At 41.8% G+C, this 21,700-nt stretch overlaps 1 protein-coding gene across 8 annotated transcripts in view; it reads left to right on the forward strand.

The window, feature by feature from the left end:
• The window catches only part of TNRC6B (trinucleotide repeat containing adaptor 6B), a 263,413-nt gene that overhangs the window by 180,492 nt on the left and 61,221 nt on the right, over positions 1-21,700 (forward strand). For all 8 annotated transcript variants that reach the window (XR_009505462.1, XM_059937015.1, XM_059937013.1 and 5 more), the window contains 3 exons: positions 9,734-9,755; positions 16,200-16,538; positions 18,781-21,129. Coding sequence is in view for 7 of the 8 variants with exons in the window: in XM_059937015.1 (XP_059792998.1) it covers positions 9,734-9,755; positions 16,200-16,538; positions 18,781-21,129 (2,710 nt within the window). In the remaining variant the exon portion in view is untranslated. The remainder of the gene's footprint in view (positions 1-9,733; positions 9,756-16,199; positions 16,539-18,780; positions 21,130-21,700) is intronic.

The following is a 21,700-nucleotide window of genomic DNA, read 5'->3' on the forward strand; positions in this document are numbered from 1 at the left end:
ACAGTTACCAGCTTCAGAGGGAACTCTAGATTTAGAAACAGACTCTAGGCATTCGAACTCAAGGGACACTGCAGGTTACCCCAGCACTATTGGATAGAGTGTTTCCCATAATTCTGTTCTTTGAATTATTGAAATCATTTGGGAGTGCTGGCACAAAAAAAACAGTGGAAATATTTTCTGAATTGGATTGCATATGACGCTGCCACATTAAACATGTGAAATGTAATTTATCTTTTCTTCAAGACTTAATTAAAAGGAATATTTATTATTGTTTGGTGCTGTAATAGACTACTGTGCTCTTTAAGGTTTTGTCTGCTTTTAATTGTGTTTCTGGTTCTATTAATAGTGGCGTGCTCACCATCACATCTTCGTGCTGTCAGGGTACCTGCTTCTAATCTGAGCTTGTTGGAACTGCCTAAAATGACAGTAAAGAGTCTGAATAAAAATGTCAGATGACGACCCAGAGGCTTTTTTTTATACTTGGTGGATACAGCCACCTTCCGCGTTACCAAGGTTGTGATGTGCGGGTCCACCAGCTCTAGGGTATCAGGGGCATTGCCCCTGTACCCACATGCACTGACCTTCCTACAGGAGTGATTGGACAGTGAACCTCAGTGAAGGCTTTCTTTCTTTTCCTTCCTTCCTTCCTTTCTCCCTCCCTCCCTCCCTCCCTCCCTCCCTTCCTTCCTTCTTTCCTTCCATTTATGGCTGCCTTGGGTCTTCGTTGCTGCACGTGAGCTTTCTCTGGTTGCAGCAAGTGGAGGCTGCTCTTTGTTGCGGTGCGTGGGCTTCTCACTGCAGTGGCTTCTCTTGTTGTGGAGCACGGGCTCTAGGCATGCGGGCTTCAGTAGTTGCGGCATGCGGGCTCAGTAGTTGTGGCACGTGGGCTCAGTAGTTGTAGCTCATGGGCTCTAGAGCACAGGCTCAGTAGTTGTGGTGCACGGGCTTGCTCTGTGGCATGCGGTATCTTCCCGGACCAGGGCTCGAACCCATGTCCCCTGCATTGGCAGGCAGATTCTCAACCACTGCACCACCAGGGAAGCCCCAAGGCTTGCTTTCTTTAGGGCATTCACATTTCATCTACTAAATTGGTACAAAAATTGGATTTTGCTGTCTGTGGGAATACGTGGTTATAAGCTGGCCACTGGGGAACTTGAACAAAGGCTGGTTACAAGAAGATGCAGGCAATGTACAGTTCATCCTCATTCTTCACATAGATAACAATGTTTTTTAACCTGAAATGTCAATACTAGAAGTGATTAATAAAATGTGCATCTGTAAACCTTCGTTGTGGATCCTACTAATAAGAAAAATGATTTAAAATAAAAGATGGTGTGGATTTATTCAAGAGTGAATTGGGATTATTTATGCAGAGAATTTCGTATATACAGCTGGACAGTCTCCCCAATGTACTTGCATCTGCATTAAGAACTGGTTTAAAAATTACGGCAAAGAGGAAAATCACCATAAATGAAATTTCAGATGGTTAACTATGAACAATAAAAATTCACTCATTTTTGTTCAGAAATGTTCTAGATTGGCTGACACAGGATCTAGGCTTAACACATGTCCTTTGATATTGTTTTATCATACTGAACCATTGTGTAATTTCAGAATTAGATTCTGATTTAGCACTTTTAAGGAGCGAGCACAAAGCTCACCATGTGACTGTCTTAGTGGTTTCTGACCTCACAGTAGAGACAGCACCTCAACTAGGAGGCATAAAATGTGCTATAATGCAAAGAATGGTAGAGAATGTGCCAGAGGTTCTATAATGGGGTCATTCATTCATTCAGTCAGCAAACATTTGTGGTGCCTCTTCTTCGTGCTTCCACGTCTTTCTCTCAGCCTACCCCATTGCTTTACAATCATCTCTTTCTGTCTGCCGCATTAGACTGGCTCTTAAGTTTCTCGAGATTTTATTCATATTTGTATTTCCAGTGACTAGGACAGTGCCCAGTGCAAAAGTGTTACTCAAAAAATGTTTGTTTAATAAATGAATGGGGATAGCGGAGTCAAGATGGCATACTAGGAGGATGCAGAATTCACATCTCCTCACAACTAGGGCACCTACCAGGCACCAGTGGGGGACCACGGACACCTAAGGGGATGGGAGGAACACCCAACAACGGGCTTGCAGGACCTTGGTTCCCAGGCCGGAGGTCCGACCTGAGCTCCTGTGGTGGGAGCTCCGAGTCCAAACCACTGGACTAACAGAGAACCTCAGACCCCAGGGAATATCAGTCGGAGTGAGGCCTCCCAGAGGTCCTCATCTCAGCACCAAGACCCAGCACTATCCCACTGCCTGCAAACTCCAGTGCTGGACGTCTCAGGCCAAACAACCAGTAAGACAGGAATACAGCACCACCCATCAAAAAAAAAAAAAAATGAAATGACAAAAAAATATGTTACAGACGAAGGAGAAAGGTAAAAACCTACAAGACCAAATGTAGACGAAATAGGCAACCTACCTGAAAAAGAATTCAGAGTAATGATAGTAAAGATATCCAAAATCTCAGAAACAGAATGGAGAAAATACAAGAAACATTTAACAAGGATCGAGAAGAACTAAAGAGCAAACGAACAGTGATGAACAACACAATTACTGAAATTAAAAATACTCTAGAAGGAATCAATAACAGAATAACTGAGGCAGAAGAACAGATAAGTGAGCTGGAAAATAAAATGGTGGAAATAACTGCCAGGGAGCAGATTAAAGAAAAAAGAATGAAAAGAATTGAGGACAGTCTCAGAGACCTCTGGGACAACATTAAATGCACCAACATTCAAATTATAGGGGTCCCAGAAGAAGAAGAGAAAAAGAAGGGGTCTGAGAAAATATTTGAAGAGATTATAGTCAAAAACTTCCCTAACATGGGAAAGGAAATAGTCAATCAAGTCCAGGAAGCACAGAGAGTACCATACAGGATAAACCCAAAAGGAAACACGCCAAGACACATATTAATCAAACTATCAAAAACTAAATACAAAGAAAAAATATTAAAAGCAGCAAAGAAAAAGCAACAAATAACATATAAGGGAATCTCCATAAGGTTAACAGCTGATTTTTCAGCAGAAACCCTGCAAGCCAGAGGGGAGTGGCAGGACATACTTAAAGTGAGGGAAGGGAAAAACCTACAACCAAGATTACTCTACCCAGCAAGGATCTCATTCAGATTCAATGGAGAAATTAAAACCTTTACAGATAAGCAAAAGTTAAGAGAATTCAGCACCACCAAACCAGCTTTACAGCAAACGCTAAAGAAACTTCTCTAGGCAGGAAACACAGGAGAAGGAAAAGACCTACAATAACAAACCCAAAACAATTAAGAAAATGGGAATAGGAACATACATATTGATAATTACCTTAAATGTAAATAGATTAGATGCTCCAACCAAAAGACATAGACTGGCTGAATGGATACAAAAACAAGACCCGTATATATGCTGTCTACAAGAGACCCACGTCAGACCTAGGGACACATACAGACTAGAAGTGAGGGGATGGAAAAAGATATTCCATGCAAATGGAAATCAAAAGAAAGCTGGAGTAGCAATTCTCATATCAGACAAAATAGACTTTAAAATAAAGACTATTACAAGAGACAAAGAAGGACACTACATAATGATCAAGGGATCAATCCAAGAAGATATAACAATTGTAAATATTTATGTTCCCAACATAGGAGCACCTCAATACATAAGGCAAATGCTAACAGCCATAAAAGGGGAAATTGACAGTAACACAATCATAGTAGGGGACTTTTAACACCCCACTTTCACCAATGGACAGATCATCCAAAATGAAAACAAATAAGGAAACACAAGCTTTAAATGATACATTAAAAAAGATGGACTTAATTGGTATTTATAGGACATTCCATCCAAAAACAACAGAATACACTTTCTTCTCAAGTGCTCATGGAACATTCTCCAGGATAGATCATATCTTGGGTCACAAATCAAGCCTTGGTAAATTTAAGAAAATTGAAATCGTATCAAGTATCTTTTCCGACCACAACACTGTGAGACTAGATATCAATTACAGGAAAAAAATCTGTAAAAAAAATACAAACACGTGAAGGCTAAACAGTACACTACTAAATAACCAAGAGATCACTGAAGAAATCAAAGAGGAAATCAAAAAATACCTAGAAACACATGACAATGAAAACACGACAACCCAAAACCTATAGGATGCAGCAAAAACAGTTCTAAAAGGGAAGTTTATAGCAATAAAATCCTACCTCAAGAAACAAACATCTCAAATAAACAACCTAACCTTACACCTAAAGCAGCTAGAGAAAGAAGAACAAAAAAACTCCAAAGTTAGCAGAAGGAAAGAAATCATAACGATCAGACCAGAAACAAGTGAAAAAGACATGAAGGAAACAATAGCAAAGATCAATAAAACTAAAAGCTGGTTCTTTGAGAAGATAAAGTTGATAAACCATTAGCCAGACTCATCAAGAAAAAAAGGGCAAAGACTCAAATCAACAGAATTAGAAATGAAAACGGGGAAGTGACAGCTGACACTGCAGAAATGCAAAGCGTCATGAGAGATTACTACAAGCAACTATATGCCAATAAAATGGACAACCTGGAAGAAATGGATAAAGTCTTAGAAAAGCACAACCTTCTGAGACTGAACCAGGAAGAAACAAAATATAAACAGACCATTCACAAGCACTGAAATTGAAACTGTGATTAAAAATCTTCCAACAAACAAAAGCCCAGGACCAGATAGCTTCACAGGCAAGTTCTATCAAACATTTAGAGAAGAGCTAACACCTATCCTTCTCAAACTCTTCCAAAATATAGCAGAGGGAGGAACACTCCCAAACTCATTCTATGAGACCACCATCACCCTGGTACCAAAACCAGACAAAGATGTCACAAAAAAAGAGAACTACAGACCAATATCTCTGATGAACATAGATGCAAAAATCCTCAACAAAATACTAGCAAACAGAATCCAACAACACATTAAAAAGATCATACACCATGATCAAGTGGGGTTTATCCTAGGAGTGCAAGAATTCTTCAATATACGCAAACTAATCAATGTGATAAACCATATTAACAAATTGAAGGATAAAAACCATATGATCATCTCAATAGATGCAGAAAAGGCTTTTGACAAAATTCAACACCCATTTATGATAAAAACTCTCCAGAAAGTAGGCATAGAGGGAACCTACATCAACAGAATAAAGGCCATATATGACAAACCCACAGCCAACATCGTTCTCAGTGGTGAAAAACTGAAACCATTTCCTCTAAGATCAGGAACAGGACAAGGTTGCCCACTCTCACCACTGTTATTCAACATACTTTTGGAAGTTTTGGCCACAACAATCAGAGAAGAAAAAGAAATAAAAGGAATCCAAATCGGAAAAGAAGAAGTAGAACTGTCACTGTTTGCAGATGACGTGATACTATACATAGAGAATCCTAAACATGATACCAGAAAACTACTAGAGCTAATCAATGAATTTGGTAGAGTAGCAGGATACAAAATTAATGCACAGAAATCTCTTGCATTCCTATACACTAATGATGAAAAATCTGAAAGAGAAATTAAGGAAATACTCCCATTTACCATTGCAACAAAAAGAATAAAATACCTAGGAATAAACCTACCTAAGGAGACAACAGACCTGTATGCAGAAAACTATAAGACACTGATGAAAGAAATTAAAGATGATACAAACAGATGGAGAGATATACTATGTTCTTGGATTGGAAGAATCAACATTGTGAAAATGACTATACTATCCAAAGCAATGTACAAATTCAGTGCAATCCCTATCAAACTACCAGTGGCATTTTTCACAGAACTAGAACAAAAAATTTCACAATTTGTATGGAAACACAAAAGACTGCGAATAGCCAAAACAATCTTGAGAAAGAAAAACGGAGCTGGAGGAATCAGGCTCCCTGACTTCAGACTATACTACACAGCTACAGTAATCAAGAAAGTATGGTACTGGCACAGAAACAGAAATATAGATCAATGGAACAGGATAGAAAGCCCAGAGATAAACCCACGCGCCTATGGTCACCTTATCTTTGACAAAGGAGGCAAGAATATACAATGGGGAAAAGACAGCCTCTTCAATAAGTGGTGTTGGGAAAACTGGACAGCTACATGTAAAAGAATGAAATTAGAACACTCCATAACACCATACACAAAAATAAACTCCAAATGGATTGAAGACCTAAATGTAAGGCCAAACACTATAAAACTCTTAGAGGAAAACATAGGCAGAACACTCCGTGACATACATCACAGCAAGATCCTTTTTGGCCCACCTCCTAGAGAAATGGAAATAAAAACACAAATAAACAAATGGGACCTAATGAAACTTAAAAGCTTTTGCACAGCAAAGGAAACCATAAGCAAGACGAAAAGACAACCCTCAGAATGGGAGAAAATATTTGCAAACGAAGCAACCAACAAAGGATTAATCTCCAAAATACACAAGCAGCTCATGCAGCTCAATATCAAAAAAACAAACAACCCAATGCAAAAATCGGCAGAAGACCTAAACAGACATTTCTCCAAAGAAGATCTACAGATTGCCAACAAACACATGAAAAGATGTTCAACATCACTAATCATTAGAGAAATGCAAATCAACACTACAATGAGCTATCACCTCACACCGGTCAGAATGCCATCATCAAAAAATCTACAAAGAATAAATGCTGGAGAGGTTGTGAAGAAAAGGGAACCCTCTTGCACTGTTGGTGGGAATGTAAATTGATACAGCCACTATGGAGAACAGTATGGAGGTTCCTTAAAAAACTAAAAATAGAACTACCATACGACCCAGCAATCCCACTACTGGGCATATACCCTGAGAAAACCATAATTCAAAAAGAATCATGTACCACAGTGTTCATTGCAGCACTGTTTACAGTAGCCAGGACATGGAAGCAACCTAAGTGCCCATCGACAGATGAATGTATAAAGATGTGGCACATATATACAATGGAATATTACTCAGCCATAAAAAGAAACGAAATTGAGTTATTTGTAGTGAGGTGGCTGGACCTAGAGTCTGTCATACAGAGTGAAGTAAGTCAGAAAGAGAAAAACAAATACCATATGCTAACATATATATATGGAATCTTAAAAAAAAAAAAAAAGGTTCTGATGAACCTAGGGGCAGGACAGGAATAAAGACACAGACGTAGTGAATGGACTTGAGGACACGGGGAGGGAGAAGGGTAAACTGGGACGAAGTGAGAGAGTAGCATTGACATATATACAGTACCAAATGTAAAATAGATAGCTAGTGAGAAGCAGCTGCATGGCACAGGGAGATCAGCTCGGTGCTTTGCGACCACCTAGAGGGGTGGGATAAGGAGGGTGGGAGGGAGATGCAAGAGGGAGGGGATATGGGGATATACGAATGCATATTGCTGATTCACTTTTTTATACAGCAGAAACTAGCACAACACTGTAAAGCAATTATATTCTGATAAAGATGTTTAAAAAAAAAAAAAGAAAAAAAGAAGTGAATGGTCAGGACTTCCCTGGTTGCACAGTGGTTAAGAATCCGCCTACCAATGCAGGGGACATGGGTTCGGTCCCTGGTCTGGGAAGATCCGACATGCTGTGGAGCAACTAAGCCCGTGTGCCACAAGTACTGAGCCTGCGCTCTAGAGCCTGTGTGCTGCAACTACTAAAGCCTGTGTGCCTAGAGCCCATGCTCCACAATAAGGGAAGCCACCGCAGTGAGAAGCCCGTGCACCACAACGAAGAGTAGCCCCCACTCGCAGCAACGAAGACCCAACACAGCCATAAATAAATAAATAAATTAAATGTATTAAAAAAAATAAGTGAATGGTCAAGAATGGATGCTGGCAACATAATTTTCCTGAAGAACTGACTTTTATTTAGCTAAATTAAGTTATTTCTACATAGAAATTAAGCACGAGCTTCTTTTCCATTATGCTCAGTGGTTATGGCAGTTTGCTCTTTCTAGAACCATCCCTGAGTAAACTGTTAGATTTCACTCACGAGAGAGGTGTCAGAGAAGGATTTCACTCACATTCGTTAGTCTGCTGCTGCTAAAGAATCATTGTTTAGCGTTGGCAGAACATATGTTTTGATCATCCAGCTTCTCACCGTCTGGGGGTAGTTCTTTTAACAGAACCCACATTATAAGACACATTTGACATTAGTTGGGTTTGTTGCTTACAGCTAGGGAAGGCATTGAAGTGACTTCCTGTATAACTGATCTTCCAAATGGCATTGTAAGAAGTATTTACAATGATATAAATCTTCAGTTGCCTTAAGGAATTGGTATGTGGATACAAATCAGTTCATTCTTCGATATGGGGGCTTATAGAAAAATTATACAGTAGAATTGAGCTCTGTAACAGTTAGTACTGGGAAACACATTCATTTTAAGAGGCTGCCTACCACAGATTCAGTACAGCAGAATTAGCTTGTCTTTTAATGCAAGAATGTAAGAAACACTCCAGGAGGTCATCCAAGTGGATTGTTTTAACTCAGTGGTGCGCTGGAATCCGTTTTGAAGGGGCTGGTTAGCCACAGGACAGACCTTCCAAAGATGACCATGTTTTCACGAACACCCAAAGCAGTAACTTAGTATGATTACCAGCCACAAATAATTAAACCTCTTCTATATGAATATTTTTGTGACAGAAGTCGGAGAACTAATATAAAAATCTTTTTTGGAAGATTTAACAATTGGGAAAAAGGGGTCAAAATAACCCATGATCTCAATAATGTGATTTAACCCCTATTGGAATTTTGGTGCATTTCCTTTGGAATATTTTTCTTATTCATGACCTTTTGTGGTTTTGCTTAAATATTATAGGGCATGTATAATTAGATGCTCTCCTTTATTTTCCCCTCTTAATAGCAGAAGCAGTTTTCCGTGCGGCTCCTAGTCATCATTTCCAAACTCTCCAAAAACCCATTATTATATTCAGCATATCCAACCTTTTCAGTTAATCACTTCCAGAAATGTATTAGTTACTATATAAAGAAATACTTTCAACAAAGCAATCTGTATTTGTTCAAAATTTATATATTTCAATCTTATTGAATATTTCTCTGTTTCACATTATTTTCTATAAACTTTGATAATAATAGCAGTCATTAAGCATTGGTGTAGGTTATCTGATTTAATCCTTACAGCATCCTTTTCTGCAAAGGAGATACTGTTATTATCTTCATTCAAAAGATAAATTAAAAACTGAGATCGCTTAGCCAGGAAGTGGCATAGCTTGGTTTTGAATCCAGCTTTCCTACCGTGATCTCTGATACCTCTGAGCGTGGCCCCTTAAACTTTGCTTTCGAGATTTGAAGTCAAGTGTTTGAGTCCATACTCATAGGTAAATCTTTTTGTCTCTGTGGTTAATTTTGTTTCTGGGCCTCATCCATTGGCTTTTCTCTAGTCATTGCAGTCCAAATGGGAAATAGCATTCCCAGTGCAAGGACCTCATTTAACGAGAGCAGAATGCTTTTTTGTCTTAATTTTTAGAATCTTTCGTAATGGTGGTCATGTAAGTTATAGCTGGACATATGGCCATTGTCTTTAGAAGGATGTCTGAACTGACTTTTTCTGAATTTTAGGTATGCCTATGTATCTGACACCTTGAATTACTAATATCAGAATTAAAGTAGTCTTACAATACAATACAGAATTAGAAAGCAAGTCTCATTTACTTACGTCTCTTTATTTTGCAGGTCACGGAACAAAAAACCAAAGGTAAGATTTTTTTTCTTCCTTTTTAGATTTATGCTCTTTTGTGTTTAGATTTTACACTTTGCTGACTCAGCCTCCAATCCACTTGATTCGTGAGAGTGGGTGTAGAGTAATTAAGGTTGGCTGTTTGCAGTCACTGAAGAGCAGTAATGACAAATTAAAAGTACTTAGTGTTTCTAGTTGGCCTTACATTTTTGGGGAGGCAAGAGAGATTAGACGGTGTAATACCTTGTTTTGAAAGTAAAGAGGTCATGATTTTGAACTGAACCTTTTCAAAATTTTTCTTAGAACAGTAGCAAAAGCAGCACACTGGTCCCTACTTTACAGATGGGAACTGCAGAGGCTTGTTAACCACCTTGATCCGTGATAGGCACTGAGTCTGAAAATGAGTGCTATATTTAGGATGCTCACGCTATCTTCTGAACTAGAGCCTGGAATATGTTTTTAAAAAAGATAATGCACTTTACCTCTTACAAAATTGTGATGTGTTGTAAACAGAAGCAGATGTCCCTGAGGTCCTTCTCGACCTCTAATGGTCTGCGTGTATTCAGTTCTTTCTCTTTTGTTCATTTTGATTATGCAGTCTTGCATAATCAGTGGTCATACTTTTGGTCAGTTCTCCTTAAAAATGGGAGACTTAATTCCTTGAGACCAGTGTTGTAGCTCCTAACCTCACCCACTTAAATATGTTGTTCTCTGCTAGCATATGCACTAGAATCATTTGCATAGACTTGTCAAAATACGCAAGCCCAGTCTCCTCCCAAACCTTCATGATCCCAGGCCACAGCCCTAGCAGATCAATGTATTTAGGGAAGCTCTGCAGGTGACCACAGTATATGTCCCAGGTTGAGGACCACTGCCCTGGATGAAGGGAATCAGATGTGATTATGATAACATGGGGGAAGATAAGGGTCATGGAGAGGCCAAGGCTTGATGGGAGGTTCTCTAATGACTGGTTTCTTTATTGTTTTGTTTCGTTTTATTGGACCACCAGACCAAAGTATGTCACACAGTGAAGACTAATAAAGATGGTACTAGTTTCTTAGGAAACTTAGTTCTGGAAAACAAATTCTCAGATGAGTAGACATTACTGTCACATATTTCTAATCAAAAAGCATTTCAAAGAGAATATAGTCTGGAACTTTGTAGTGATTTATAAAATAAACTGAGAGAAACTACTGTTAGCTGTAATTATTTTAATTAGTTAGAGAGAACGGTGTTCCCCCCTTGTACTTCCAGCCAGTTCCTAACCCAGAGGTAGGCATTATTTTGGAAGTATCTCTATAAATTACTTGTTTGGAATATAAATTATACTTTACCATAGAAATAGAGTTCTTGATAGTAGAATAGTGTCCATATTTTCTAAACCAGTATACTGTCTAGGAAAGGATTTTGGCATATAAGTATATTTATAGGACTTTTTGATGATTTATGAGGACAACAGATGAGAAAATTGGCATTTTCCTAAAAAAATCCAGACTCTGTGGTTGCTGGAACACAGTGGTTGGGTTCCTGGGCCTGGCCACAGTTCTTAATACTTGTGACGCCAAGGACCAGTTGAGCTGTCGAAACAAGCTGCTCTGTATGTTAAGTGGTATTTCTATTGGAAAACTGAAAATCCGTTAGATTTTTCTTTCTTTTTTTTTTAATTTGTACTAGGTCTCTTCTCAGAATCACATTCCTTTTTTCTCTGCCAAAGCCTTAAAAATTAAACTTTCTTTTTTACTTACTACCAAAGTTTCCCTCCATTTAGGGTTTTTCTCATACCTACCATAAAATGGAATACAGTTTCACAGTTTCCATACCCTCCTATCGCCACCACCCTCCCACTCAAAAATTAAAATAATCCTGAAGTGAGCTGAGAGCCTGCTTTGGGTCTCATAGGGATTTAATTGTTAGAACTGGGGAATAAAAATTATCCCTGAGGTATGTTAGACCATAAGTAGAAGGAGGCCCTGATCTTTCTACCTTTTTTATCCCGTTTTACAGCCACATCTTCATCTTTGTTCCCAAGAGCCTGCCTAAATCCCATTCTTCTTCCCTCAGCTGATGTTTCTGGGTCCTAGTCCCCTTCCCAAAGATGGTGCCTTCCTCAGGCAGCCTCCCCTTAACTCTGAATCCACCTCTCTTTCCCCAACAGACCCTATATAAAAAAAAAGACTGTGTCGGTGCCAAGTCTCTGGTTGTACAGAGGACTGAAGTAAGGTTTGTCCGTATTTCAGAGAAAAAGTAAATTCAGCATATTTTCTTTATTTTCCATCATTTAAAAAAAGTGAGAATTTTGGAGAAAACAGGACAGGGCTTTCAAGTGGAGGTTAGGTGAAGACATGGGCCAGAGCTGGGCCTGCTACTCAAGTAGCAAATAACTAAAAGGCACTTAAGGTAGAAGCTGATCTCCTCCTTTGTTGGATATTGGTCTTGGAATTGGAAAAGTTTGTGGGAATGATGTAACAGACCAGATTTAACAGGGATGGAAGGGTATGATTAGGATTGAAGAAATAGACTGTGTAACGGAAGAGTTTGGACGTAACCATTTAGCGTTGTTAAAAAGATGTTCGATCTTAGGGTGACAGTTGGCTTAATGGAAGTTATCAGTATGAAATAACCGATTTGTAGAAACTAACATGACCTTAAGCTACATTACTAGAAATACAGTATCTAGGCAGGGATTTACAGTTCCTGTAATGGGCACCACTCTATGCAAAGGAACAGAGATCAACCTCTATGGACCATGAGGAGTTTGGGCCAGAATGGTCAAGGAATTTGAACCTGTGTCACCTCTGGGAGGGTTAAATACTGGAAGGGGGTGGGGAGTGTTTAACTCCCAAGGAATGCTTCCCGCATGGGGAAGCTCTGGTAACTATCTTCAAGGATTTGAAGAACTCTGGTGCCTGACACTCAGCAGTTCCTTGGTAAATGTCTGTTGGTGAGTCAAAGCAACAGGGAAAAGCTTCCAGCTCAATATAAATTAAAATTTTTAGATATTGCTGTCCAAAGCAGTAATTCATAACCTTTACCCAGTTTGGACACAGCAGAGAAACAGCACTTTCCCATCAGCATACCTGAGGAGATGGACCACTGTTGTACAGTGGCCACAACTCTGGCTTTTGAGTCCATTCCAGAAGTCATATTACAGTGGGTGCATGGTGCTGCGTGCACTGAATAACCTTGGGTCTACTCTAATTGATTAACATTCGAGGTAGGCTTTCTTCCCCCGAGGTCCAGCTAGTGCCCATTAGAATGACAACGAAATCACTAGTGATTTAATGAGGAGAGAAGCTTCCAGGGAGACAATCTGGACAAAGGCCAGTGTACATTGAGTATGGGGAGTGAGTGGAAGGTAAAGAAATGGAGACAGTGCTTAGAGGTTACCGAACAGTGTTGAGTGTGTGTCAGCCACTCTGTGTGTCATCAATCTTTGAGATTTTTTTGTATTGCATTGTAACTCATTATTATTCACCAAGAAAATTTTCAGTCTAAAATAATGTCTTCTCTAGAGCTTGTTTGTATTTTAACTACTACTTTTAAAACATTTCTAGAAGGGTTTTTTGTTTGTTTGTTTTTGATGTTTGGTACCATCAAGGTATTTAAAGAATAAAAATTAATTAAAAAACCAAAACAAAAAGGTGTTTAAAGAAAATAGTTTGTATTGGTCCTATCCGTATCGGAATTTTCTTAAAGAATACTTTTATCTGAAAAAGAATCTTATTGAAGTTTTTCAGAAATAGAGGCAATTAGAAGTTCAGGCTGTAAGATGAGAATGGTATTAAATAATGGCAGCAGGGAAGGGGAAAAGATTCAATCATTAGAGTAAGTAAATGGCTCTTGGTGGTAAATGAATGGAAATTAGAAAATAGGATACCCAGCATTTTTCACGTCTTTATTTCCCTGATGCAGAGATCATGTTTAAGCCACAGACTTTCTCTCTGGAAAATAAGAAGCTGTGCCCTTATTCTGAGCAGCTCATCTTTAGAAATATTTGCACCACAAGCTGTTAAAATCACTGAGGTTCAGAAGAGAAGAGAGAGGGCCCAAAAAGTAATTCAGACTTAATCATAATTTCCCTCTCCTCTGTTACCGCCTGACTTTCTGGAGCATGACGTGGCACACGCACTGATTCTGATGTCTCTAGTTGGACTTCTGGAAGCAGGTCGGATTGGGCGTCCTGCCCAACAGCTGCACTGCTCTCCAGTTAGTGCCTAGAGTTGTGACTGGCTTTTAAATGTTGAAAATTCTTGAATTTACAGAAAGGTGTAATTTAAAAAAAAAACAGAGTAAGAATTCATTCAAGTCCTGGAACAGTTTGCTCTTAACAGGTAGCACAGGCAGGCTTTTTCTGACTGTGTCCTAGAGTTTTGAATGGCTGATCTCCCAGAATAGAGCACCATGTTGCAAGGAGAGTGGTCAAGCGGTGCTCCTGTTTCATAATGACGTCATCGTTTATCATCCATTCTACCTCTGATGTGACGGTGGGAAAATGCCTTGAGGAGCTTTTGCAGGGAATCTTGCACAATACACAGTACCCACCAGATTTCTTTGGTTATGCTATGAATGTCGTAAAGTTAGTCGAACTGATGTTCAGATCTCAGCTCTGTAGACTCTCCTTACCATGTCTTACTCTATTTTAGAGAAATGAGGGAAGGCATGTAACAAACCTGGTTACCTTAAAGTGGAGATTCTAGCCCTCTTATAGAAGGGTAGCCTTGCAGAAGCATAACTCCTTCTATCCTAAAAGCTAGTTGGGAAGAATCCCGCCAGCCTTTGTCAGCTTCTTGTTTATTCTCATAATAAGAGGAAAAGGGATTGGGAATGCCATGTGCTACAGAATCCTCCAGGCACAGATAGAAAATGAATCATTAAATAATTCATCTTTATTCATTCATTTATCAGTTATTTATCCACTGGCTGTTATAAGTCATGCAAAGGGTACTATATTAATAATATTAGATAATGACCAATTTATTTTCTTAAGAAGTATGTTTATTATTTATTCATTCATTCATTCATTTATCCTCTGACCTCCCTTCCTTACTAGGAGGCCCAGAACTGCCTCATGATTGGCTGTTAGACCCAAGCATTGCTTTGCAGTTAGTTCAGGCTCCTACTCTTTCTTTTTCCTGTTACTCACAGTACTCACCAATGTCCAGTGGGTATAGATTGGGCCCCCTGATTTCTGATGATGTATCTCTCTCCTCATAAAGGAGCCAGTTCAATGAGCAACATGCTGGCCCAGCATCATTTCAGCAGTTAGAGCAATACTGCCACCAGGGCTGGCCCTAACATGACTCTGGGTGTCAAGGATTTGGGCCTCAGAATCATCTGAATTACCAGTCTCAATGATTGTTTCTGTATTGCTGCCAGCCTGTATTTACCAGGTGGATTTTCTTGGAAAGGGTGGCAGTCTTTTGGTAAGATGAAGCAAGGGAGGTGCAGATCCAGCGGAACATTCTCTGTAGGGTTGAGGGGAAGCCAAGGGGTCCTGCAGAGCTTCACAGTCGTCTCAGTGTTCCAGTACTTCCTGTTTGCCATTGTAAAAGTGAGGGAAAACCTTAAGTATTTAAAGTAAATAGGAAAACTAGCTACATTTTGAAATTTTTATTTTAAATGAACAGTTGAAAAACACACACACAAGGTCCACTTAATTTTTTTTTTTTTTTTTGGACAAAAGCAAAAAGATAACATTTCTAATGTTTACACAGAGTGCCAAGAGTCTTTGAGTTCAGGTGGCTGTAGAAACCAAAACCAAGTTGATTTTGTGATTCTCTAGGCCTGGGGTTCCCTGTAGGGGTCTACTCTGTGCCAGGCCCTAAGAAAAAAAGATGAAAGATGGGTTCCTGCCATTGAGGAACTTCTGGCATGGTGGGGAGAAGGGTCTGTAAATGGAGAATGTCAATATAACCGGTTCATTCAGTGGTACAGAGATGGACAGCATGTTCCAGGAGCCCGAATGAAGGGTGTGTAGCCTACCTAGTCCAGGGATTTGGGGGAAATTTTCTCAGAGGCCAGTCTTTCAGAATGTGGATGAAGGAAAAGGGTCCTTGGACTGAGAGCCTTGAACCTTTGCCATGGGTTTTGTGTGGGGTTTGTATGCATCCTTAGACCTTCTGGGCAGCCGTTCAGGTGTTCCACTATTGATTTAGGGGAGTGAATGGTGCTTGCTCCCCTCTCCTCCTTAGTTAATGGAATGTAATTCCACGATACCACAGTCTTTGAATCCTTGTCACCATCACTCGCTGCCCTTACCCGCTACCTTCGGTAAACTGAAGATGCTGGAGAATCCGGAAAGACTATGTCCCTCAGAGTTGGGTGAAAGAAGAGTTGTCTTATTAGAATTGGTCTCATGGAAGCTTTCTTAAAAATAATCTTCAAAAAAAAAATAATAATAATAATAATCTTCAGAAAAATGCATTTGATCTCAAAGGCTGTTTCCCAATCTCTCTCTTTCAGTGCCCGAAGTGACGAAACCAAGTTTAAGCCAACCAACGGCCGCCAGCCCGATTGGCAGCTCTCCATCGCCACCGGTCAATGGTGGCAACAATGCCAAAAGGGTGGCAGTGCCGAACGGACAACCGCCAAGCGCCGCCCGCTACATGCCTCGGGAGGTGCCGCCGCGATTCCGTTGCCAGCAGGACCACAAAGTGTTACTAAAGCGTGGGCAGCCTCCTCCACCGTCCTGCATGCTCCTCGGGGGCGGGGCGGGGCCTCCTCCCTCCACAGCGCCTGGAGCAAACCCCAACGCACAAGTGACAGGAGCGCTGCTGCAGAGTGAGGGTGGGACCGCACCAGGTGAGCGAGCCTCACGCGGGTGAACGGGAGGCACGGCGGCTGCAGGGAGTGAGCATGTCGCTTGTGTGGCCCGTGTCAAGTCCACGTTAATTATATAGACGCTAGGGGTTACTCAAAAGATGGGGGAGGAGCCCAGTGTGAGATGCGTACCAGCATTTCTCTCCTGAAACTGGGTTTTGGTGTCCAGTGAGTGCGTGGTCTTGGCCTGAGCGTCTAATGTCGCTGCTGTTTTTCCTCTCTCTTTGGGACCTTTTTTCCTCCTCAGACAAGAGCATTACAGTTCGAGCCTCCATAGTCCCAGCTTCCCCCACAGGTGTGTGCTCAGGGGGCGACTGGAAGTGAGGCTAGTGCAGAGGCTGGTTCTGAATCTCAGACTCCCGTGTTTACGTTCCTGGAATGCTGGGAGAATAGAGAGAATGGTCTCTTAGATGATAATGTAGAATCTTGGGAGGATCCCACATAATACCATTCTTTTATTAGATTTTTTAAATCAGTATTTCTTTAGAGAGCCCTGGATTTTGAGCTTTGTTAAAAACTGTATGTAGATATAAGGGACCTTTAGCTGAAGGGTCCTACTGGAAGTTTTGAGAGTTTTTAATAGATGAATACTAAACAGCTAACAGTAAAGAACTTCCAGATACCATCCCCCCCCCCTTTTTTTTTAAAGCTTGTTAACAGATTTCCACGTATTCTTAAAATATTTTTTGAGACTATATTAAAATTCAGAGCTTGAAGACCATCAAGCGTTGGCAAGGACAATGAGCTGGTGGTTGTTAATGACAGGACACTTTATTCTAGTTCTGATTTGAACGTAGAATTGCCTAGAAAATTCTGTTACCATCTTGTGTGCCAAGCGAAGATGGAAAGAAAGCTCGCGGCGACACAGGCTTCATACAGAGATAAACCCTGTATAGGAGGCTTCTTGTGGTGGCTGTCAGGCCAGGCCCAAATCAGGGAGGGAAAGGCCTCCTGGCCCTTCCTTCCTGGCCCCTCGTAACCAGCTGCAAAGGGAAGTGTGAGGGAGCGGTTGTGCCGGGCACTTCAGCAGCTGAGTGTAGCCAGGCCTGGATGTCGACATGGGTCCAGTGTGAGTCAGTCTCCTGTTTACATTCTTAAAACCAAGGAGCCCCTGATCTCAAGAGTTTGAGATTCTCTGCTTCCTTATTTTTATATGGCTCTATGTAATAGTTTTTTTTCAACGTCATATTGATTTAAAGCTCTTTGGTGAAAGGAATAAGTTTAGAAATTATTGGGCTAAAAGCAGGTCATTTTTCCCCCCACCAAATATAGTAAATTCCATCAAATATGTGCTGAGCCAGACTATTTTATCAAGTTCCTTGGGCATACAAACTGATTCATGCTTGTCTGCCCCTGGCATCTAGCTGGGTGGGCATTCCTCGTTCAGTAGATGTTTACTGAGCAGCGGTTCCCTGGTCGCCATGTGGAACTCAAACGTTAGCAAGATAGGTCTCTGACTAAAAGGCAGTGACGTGGGGAAGGGAAGATGTGAACACAGTACACTGAGCAAAACGGCGCCAGACAGGGAAAGGTGGTTTTCAGGTGGTAAGCTCAAAAAAGTTTCATAGAAGCAATGGCACTTGAACTAGGCCCAGAAAGACAAATAAATTTCAGTTTGTGAATTCAGAAGGAAAAAACAAGAGGTGCCTATGTGGAGGTGACTATGTGGAATGGTGCCAGGGTGAGAAGGTGCAATTTGTGGAATGTGGGCATCATCAGAGAGAGCAGTGGAAGATGAGACTAGAAGAGTCAGTTGGTCCCAGGTTGTGGAGCATCTTGATCAAACCTCAGTCCAAAGAGTTTAGCTTTATTCTTGTACACTAAGAAACTATCCACTGCCTTCCATACAGCAGTGATATAATCAAAAGTGTGCTTTAGAAAACTCACTGCAGCCAGGAGTGTTCAGCATGGATTGGAGATATAAAGCAAGTACAGGGTGTTATTGCCTTGTCTCAAGATACAGGAAGGCCCTTCTCTGTCACTAGGAATGGCAAGAGGGTATCTTTGAGAGATGCTGAGGGGGTGAGATTTAGCAAATACACCAACCTGGCAAAACAGAAGAGATGACTAAGACGGGTGTGATACAGTTCACCAAGGCAGGCAGCTGGGTAGAGAACTAGTTTGCGGGGAAGCATGGTGAGCTCTCCTCTGGGGCACTTTGAGCTTGGGGTGTTAATAGAGCATGCATGTGCAGCTGTGATTGATGAGACACTCTCTTTCTCAGAGTCAGCCCTTGGAGGTGCTGCTGCTTCACATTATGCAAATCCCACTTGGGGCCCGGGAGCCTCCTCCAACAACGGCGCCTCCCCCAACCCTATTCACATCTGGGACAAGGTGATTGTAGACGGGTCTGACATGGAAGAGTGGCCTTGCATTGCCAGCAAAGACACTGAGTCTTCTTCCGAAAACACCACCGATAACAACAGTGCCTCGAACCCTGGCTCTGAGAAGAGCACTCTGCCAGGAAGCACCACTAGTAACAAAGGAAAAGGGAGCCAGTGCCAGTCTGCAAGTTCTGGGAACGAATGTAATCTTGGGGTCTGGAAATCTGACCCTAAGGCTAAATCTGTTCAATCTTCCAACTCTACTACAGAAAGCAACAATGGACTAGGAAATTGGAGGAATGTGAGCGGTCAGGATAGAATTGGACCTGGCTCTGGCTTCAGCAACTTTAACCCAAATAGCAACCCATCTGCCTGGCCAGCGCTGGTCCAAGAAGGAAATTCTAGGAAAGGGGCATTGGAAACGGATACTAGTAATTCCAGTGCACAGGTTAGCACAGTAGGTCAGGCATCCAGGGAACAGCAGTCAAAGATGGAAAATGCGGGTGTTAATTTTGTTGTCTCTGGCAGAGAACAGGCTCAAATTCATAACACTGATGGACCAAAAAATGGAAACACTAACTCCTTGAACTTAAGTTCACCAAACCCCATGGAGAATAAGGGAATGCCCTTCGGAATGGGCTTGGGGAACGCCTCCAGGAGCACTGATGCCCCTTCACAAAGCACTGGAGATCGAAAGACTGGGAGTGTTGGATCTTGGAGTGCAGCTAGGGGGCCTTCTGGAACTGACACAGCCTCTGGACAAAGCAATTCTGGAAACAATGGGAACAATGGAAAGGATAGAGAGGACTCCTGGAAAGGAGCTCCTGTTCAGAAATCAACCGGGTCAAAAAATGACTCTTGGGACAACAATAACAGGTCTACGGGTGGGTCCTGGAACTTTGGCCCTCAGGACTCTAATGACAACAAATGGGGTGAAGGGAACAAAATGACATCCGGGGTCTCTCAGGGAGAATGGAAACAGCCGACTGGGTCTGATGAGTTGAAAATTGGAGAATGGAGTGGTCCAAACCAACCAAATTCTAGCACTGGAGCATGGGACAATCAAAAGGGCCACCCCCTCCCTGAAAACCAAGGCAATGCCCAGGCTCCCTGTTGGGGAAGATCTTCCAGCTCCACGGGAAGTGAAGTTGGAGGTCAAAGCACTGGAAGCAACCACAAAGCAGGAAGTAGTGACAGTCATAATTCTGGCCGTCGGTCGTACAGGCCCACACATCCTGATTGTCAGGCTGTCTTGCAGACTCTTTTGAGCCGAACTGATTTGGACCCCAGGGTGCTCTCAAACACTGGCTGGGGCCAAACTCAAATTAAGCAGGACACAGTGTGGGATATTGAAGAGGTGCCAAGGCCCGAGGGGAAATCTGACAAAGGAACTGAGGGGTGGGAGAGCGCTGCCACACAGACCAAGAACTCAGGGGGCTGGGGAGACGCACCCAGCCAAAGCAATCAAATGAAGTCTGGATGGGGGGAGCTCTCAGCCTCTACAGAGTGGAAAGACCCCAAGAACACAGGAGGCTGGAACGACTATAAGAACAACAACTCTTCCAGTTGGGGAGGAGGACGACCAGATGAAAAGACATCTTCCTCTTGGAATGAGAATTCCAACAAGGAGCAGGGGTGGGGAGGTGGACGCCAGCCCAATCAAGGATGGACTTCTGGAAAGAATGGTTGGGGAGAGGAGGTCGATCAGGCGAAAAACAGCAATTGGGAAAGTTCTGCCAGTAAACCTGTGTCTGGGTGGGGTGAAGGAGGGCAGAATGAAATCGGAACTTGGGGGAACGGTGGGAATGCAAGCCTAGCTTCAAAAGGCGGGTGGGAAGATTGCAAAAGATCTACAGCCTGGACAGAGACCGGCAGACAACCCAGTTCCTGGAACAAACAGCACCAACAGCAGCAGCAGGCACAGCAGCCGCCGCCGCCACAACCAGAGACTTCTGGTTCATGGGGAGGCCCAGCCCCACCACCTCCAGGCAACGGACGACCTTCCGGTTCCAACTGGAGCAGCGGGCCGCAGCCAGTGGCCCCGAAGGATGAGGAACCCAGTGGTTGGGAAGAGCCATCCCCACAGTCGATTAGTCGGAAGATGGACATTGATGATGGCACTTCAGCGTGGGGAGACCCTAACAGTTACAACTACAAGAATGTGAATCTGTGGGATAAGAATTCCCAAGGGGGCCCAGCGCCTCGAGAACCAAACCTGCCTACCCCGATGACCGCTAAATCAGCATCAGGTAGGCAATGGCTTTTTCTCACAGGTTTTGGTGAAGAAAAGAAATCCTAAACCAAGGCATTTTTATTAAGATGCATTTATTTAACTTAGCTTTGTTCTGGGAATCTTTCCTACGTTAACTCTAGGCTGTTGTTAACAGAGACTCTCTTTTTATAAAATGATAGTGATAACAGATGCTGGTGGTACATTTTAATGTTCTTTCTTGGCAAAAGGAAAAAGATGGCATCCCTGGGTTAGTCTCCCCAGTTGTTTTTTTTTTTCGTTTTGGTAATTGTATTGGTCTGCAGAATCCAAAAGATTTATATCTTGCTAAACAAACTGTGCTCTAGATTTAAAAATAAAGAATTAAAATAGGAGCAGAAATAGACCTGACTTCCATTCTGGTTCTGCCTGTGGACACATCCTCTGTGTTTCTCTTGCCCCGGAGACGGGAAGTAGTCTGTGTTGTTCTTGCAGAGACCATCAGAAAATGCTGTAGCAAAGCTGGGATCTGGAAGGTTTCCATCACTTTCCAGATGATTTTTAACAGTTAACCTCTGGAAGTGGAGTACTTCGTTGTGTGGAGATTGTTA

The sequence above is a fragment of the Balaenoptera ricei genome, chromosome 10, assembly GCF_028023285.1.
Source record: "Balaenoptera ricei isolate mBalRic1 chromosome 10, mBalRic1.hap2, whole genome shotgun sequence".
Classification (NCBI taxonomy): Eukaryota; Metazoa; Chordata; class Mammalia; order Artiodactyla; family Balaenopteridae; genus Balaenoptera; species Balaenoptera ricei.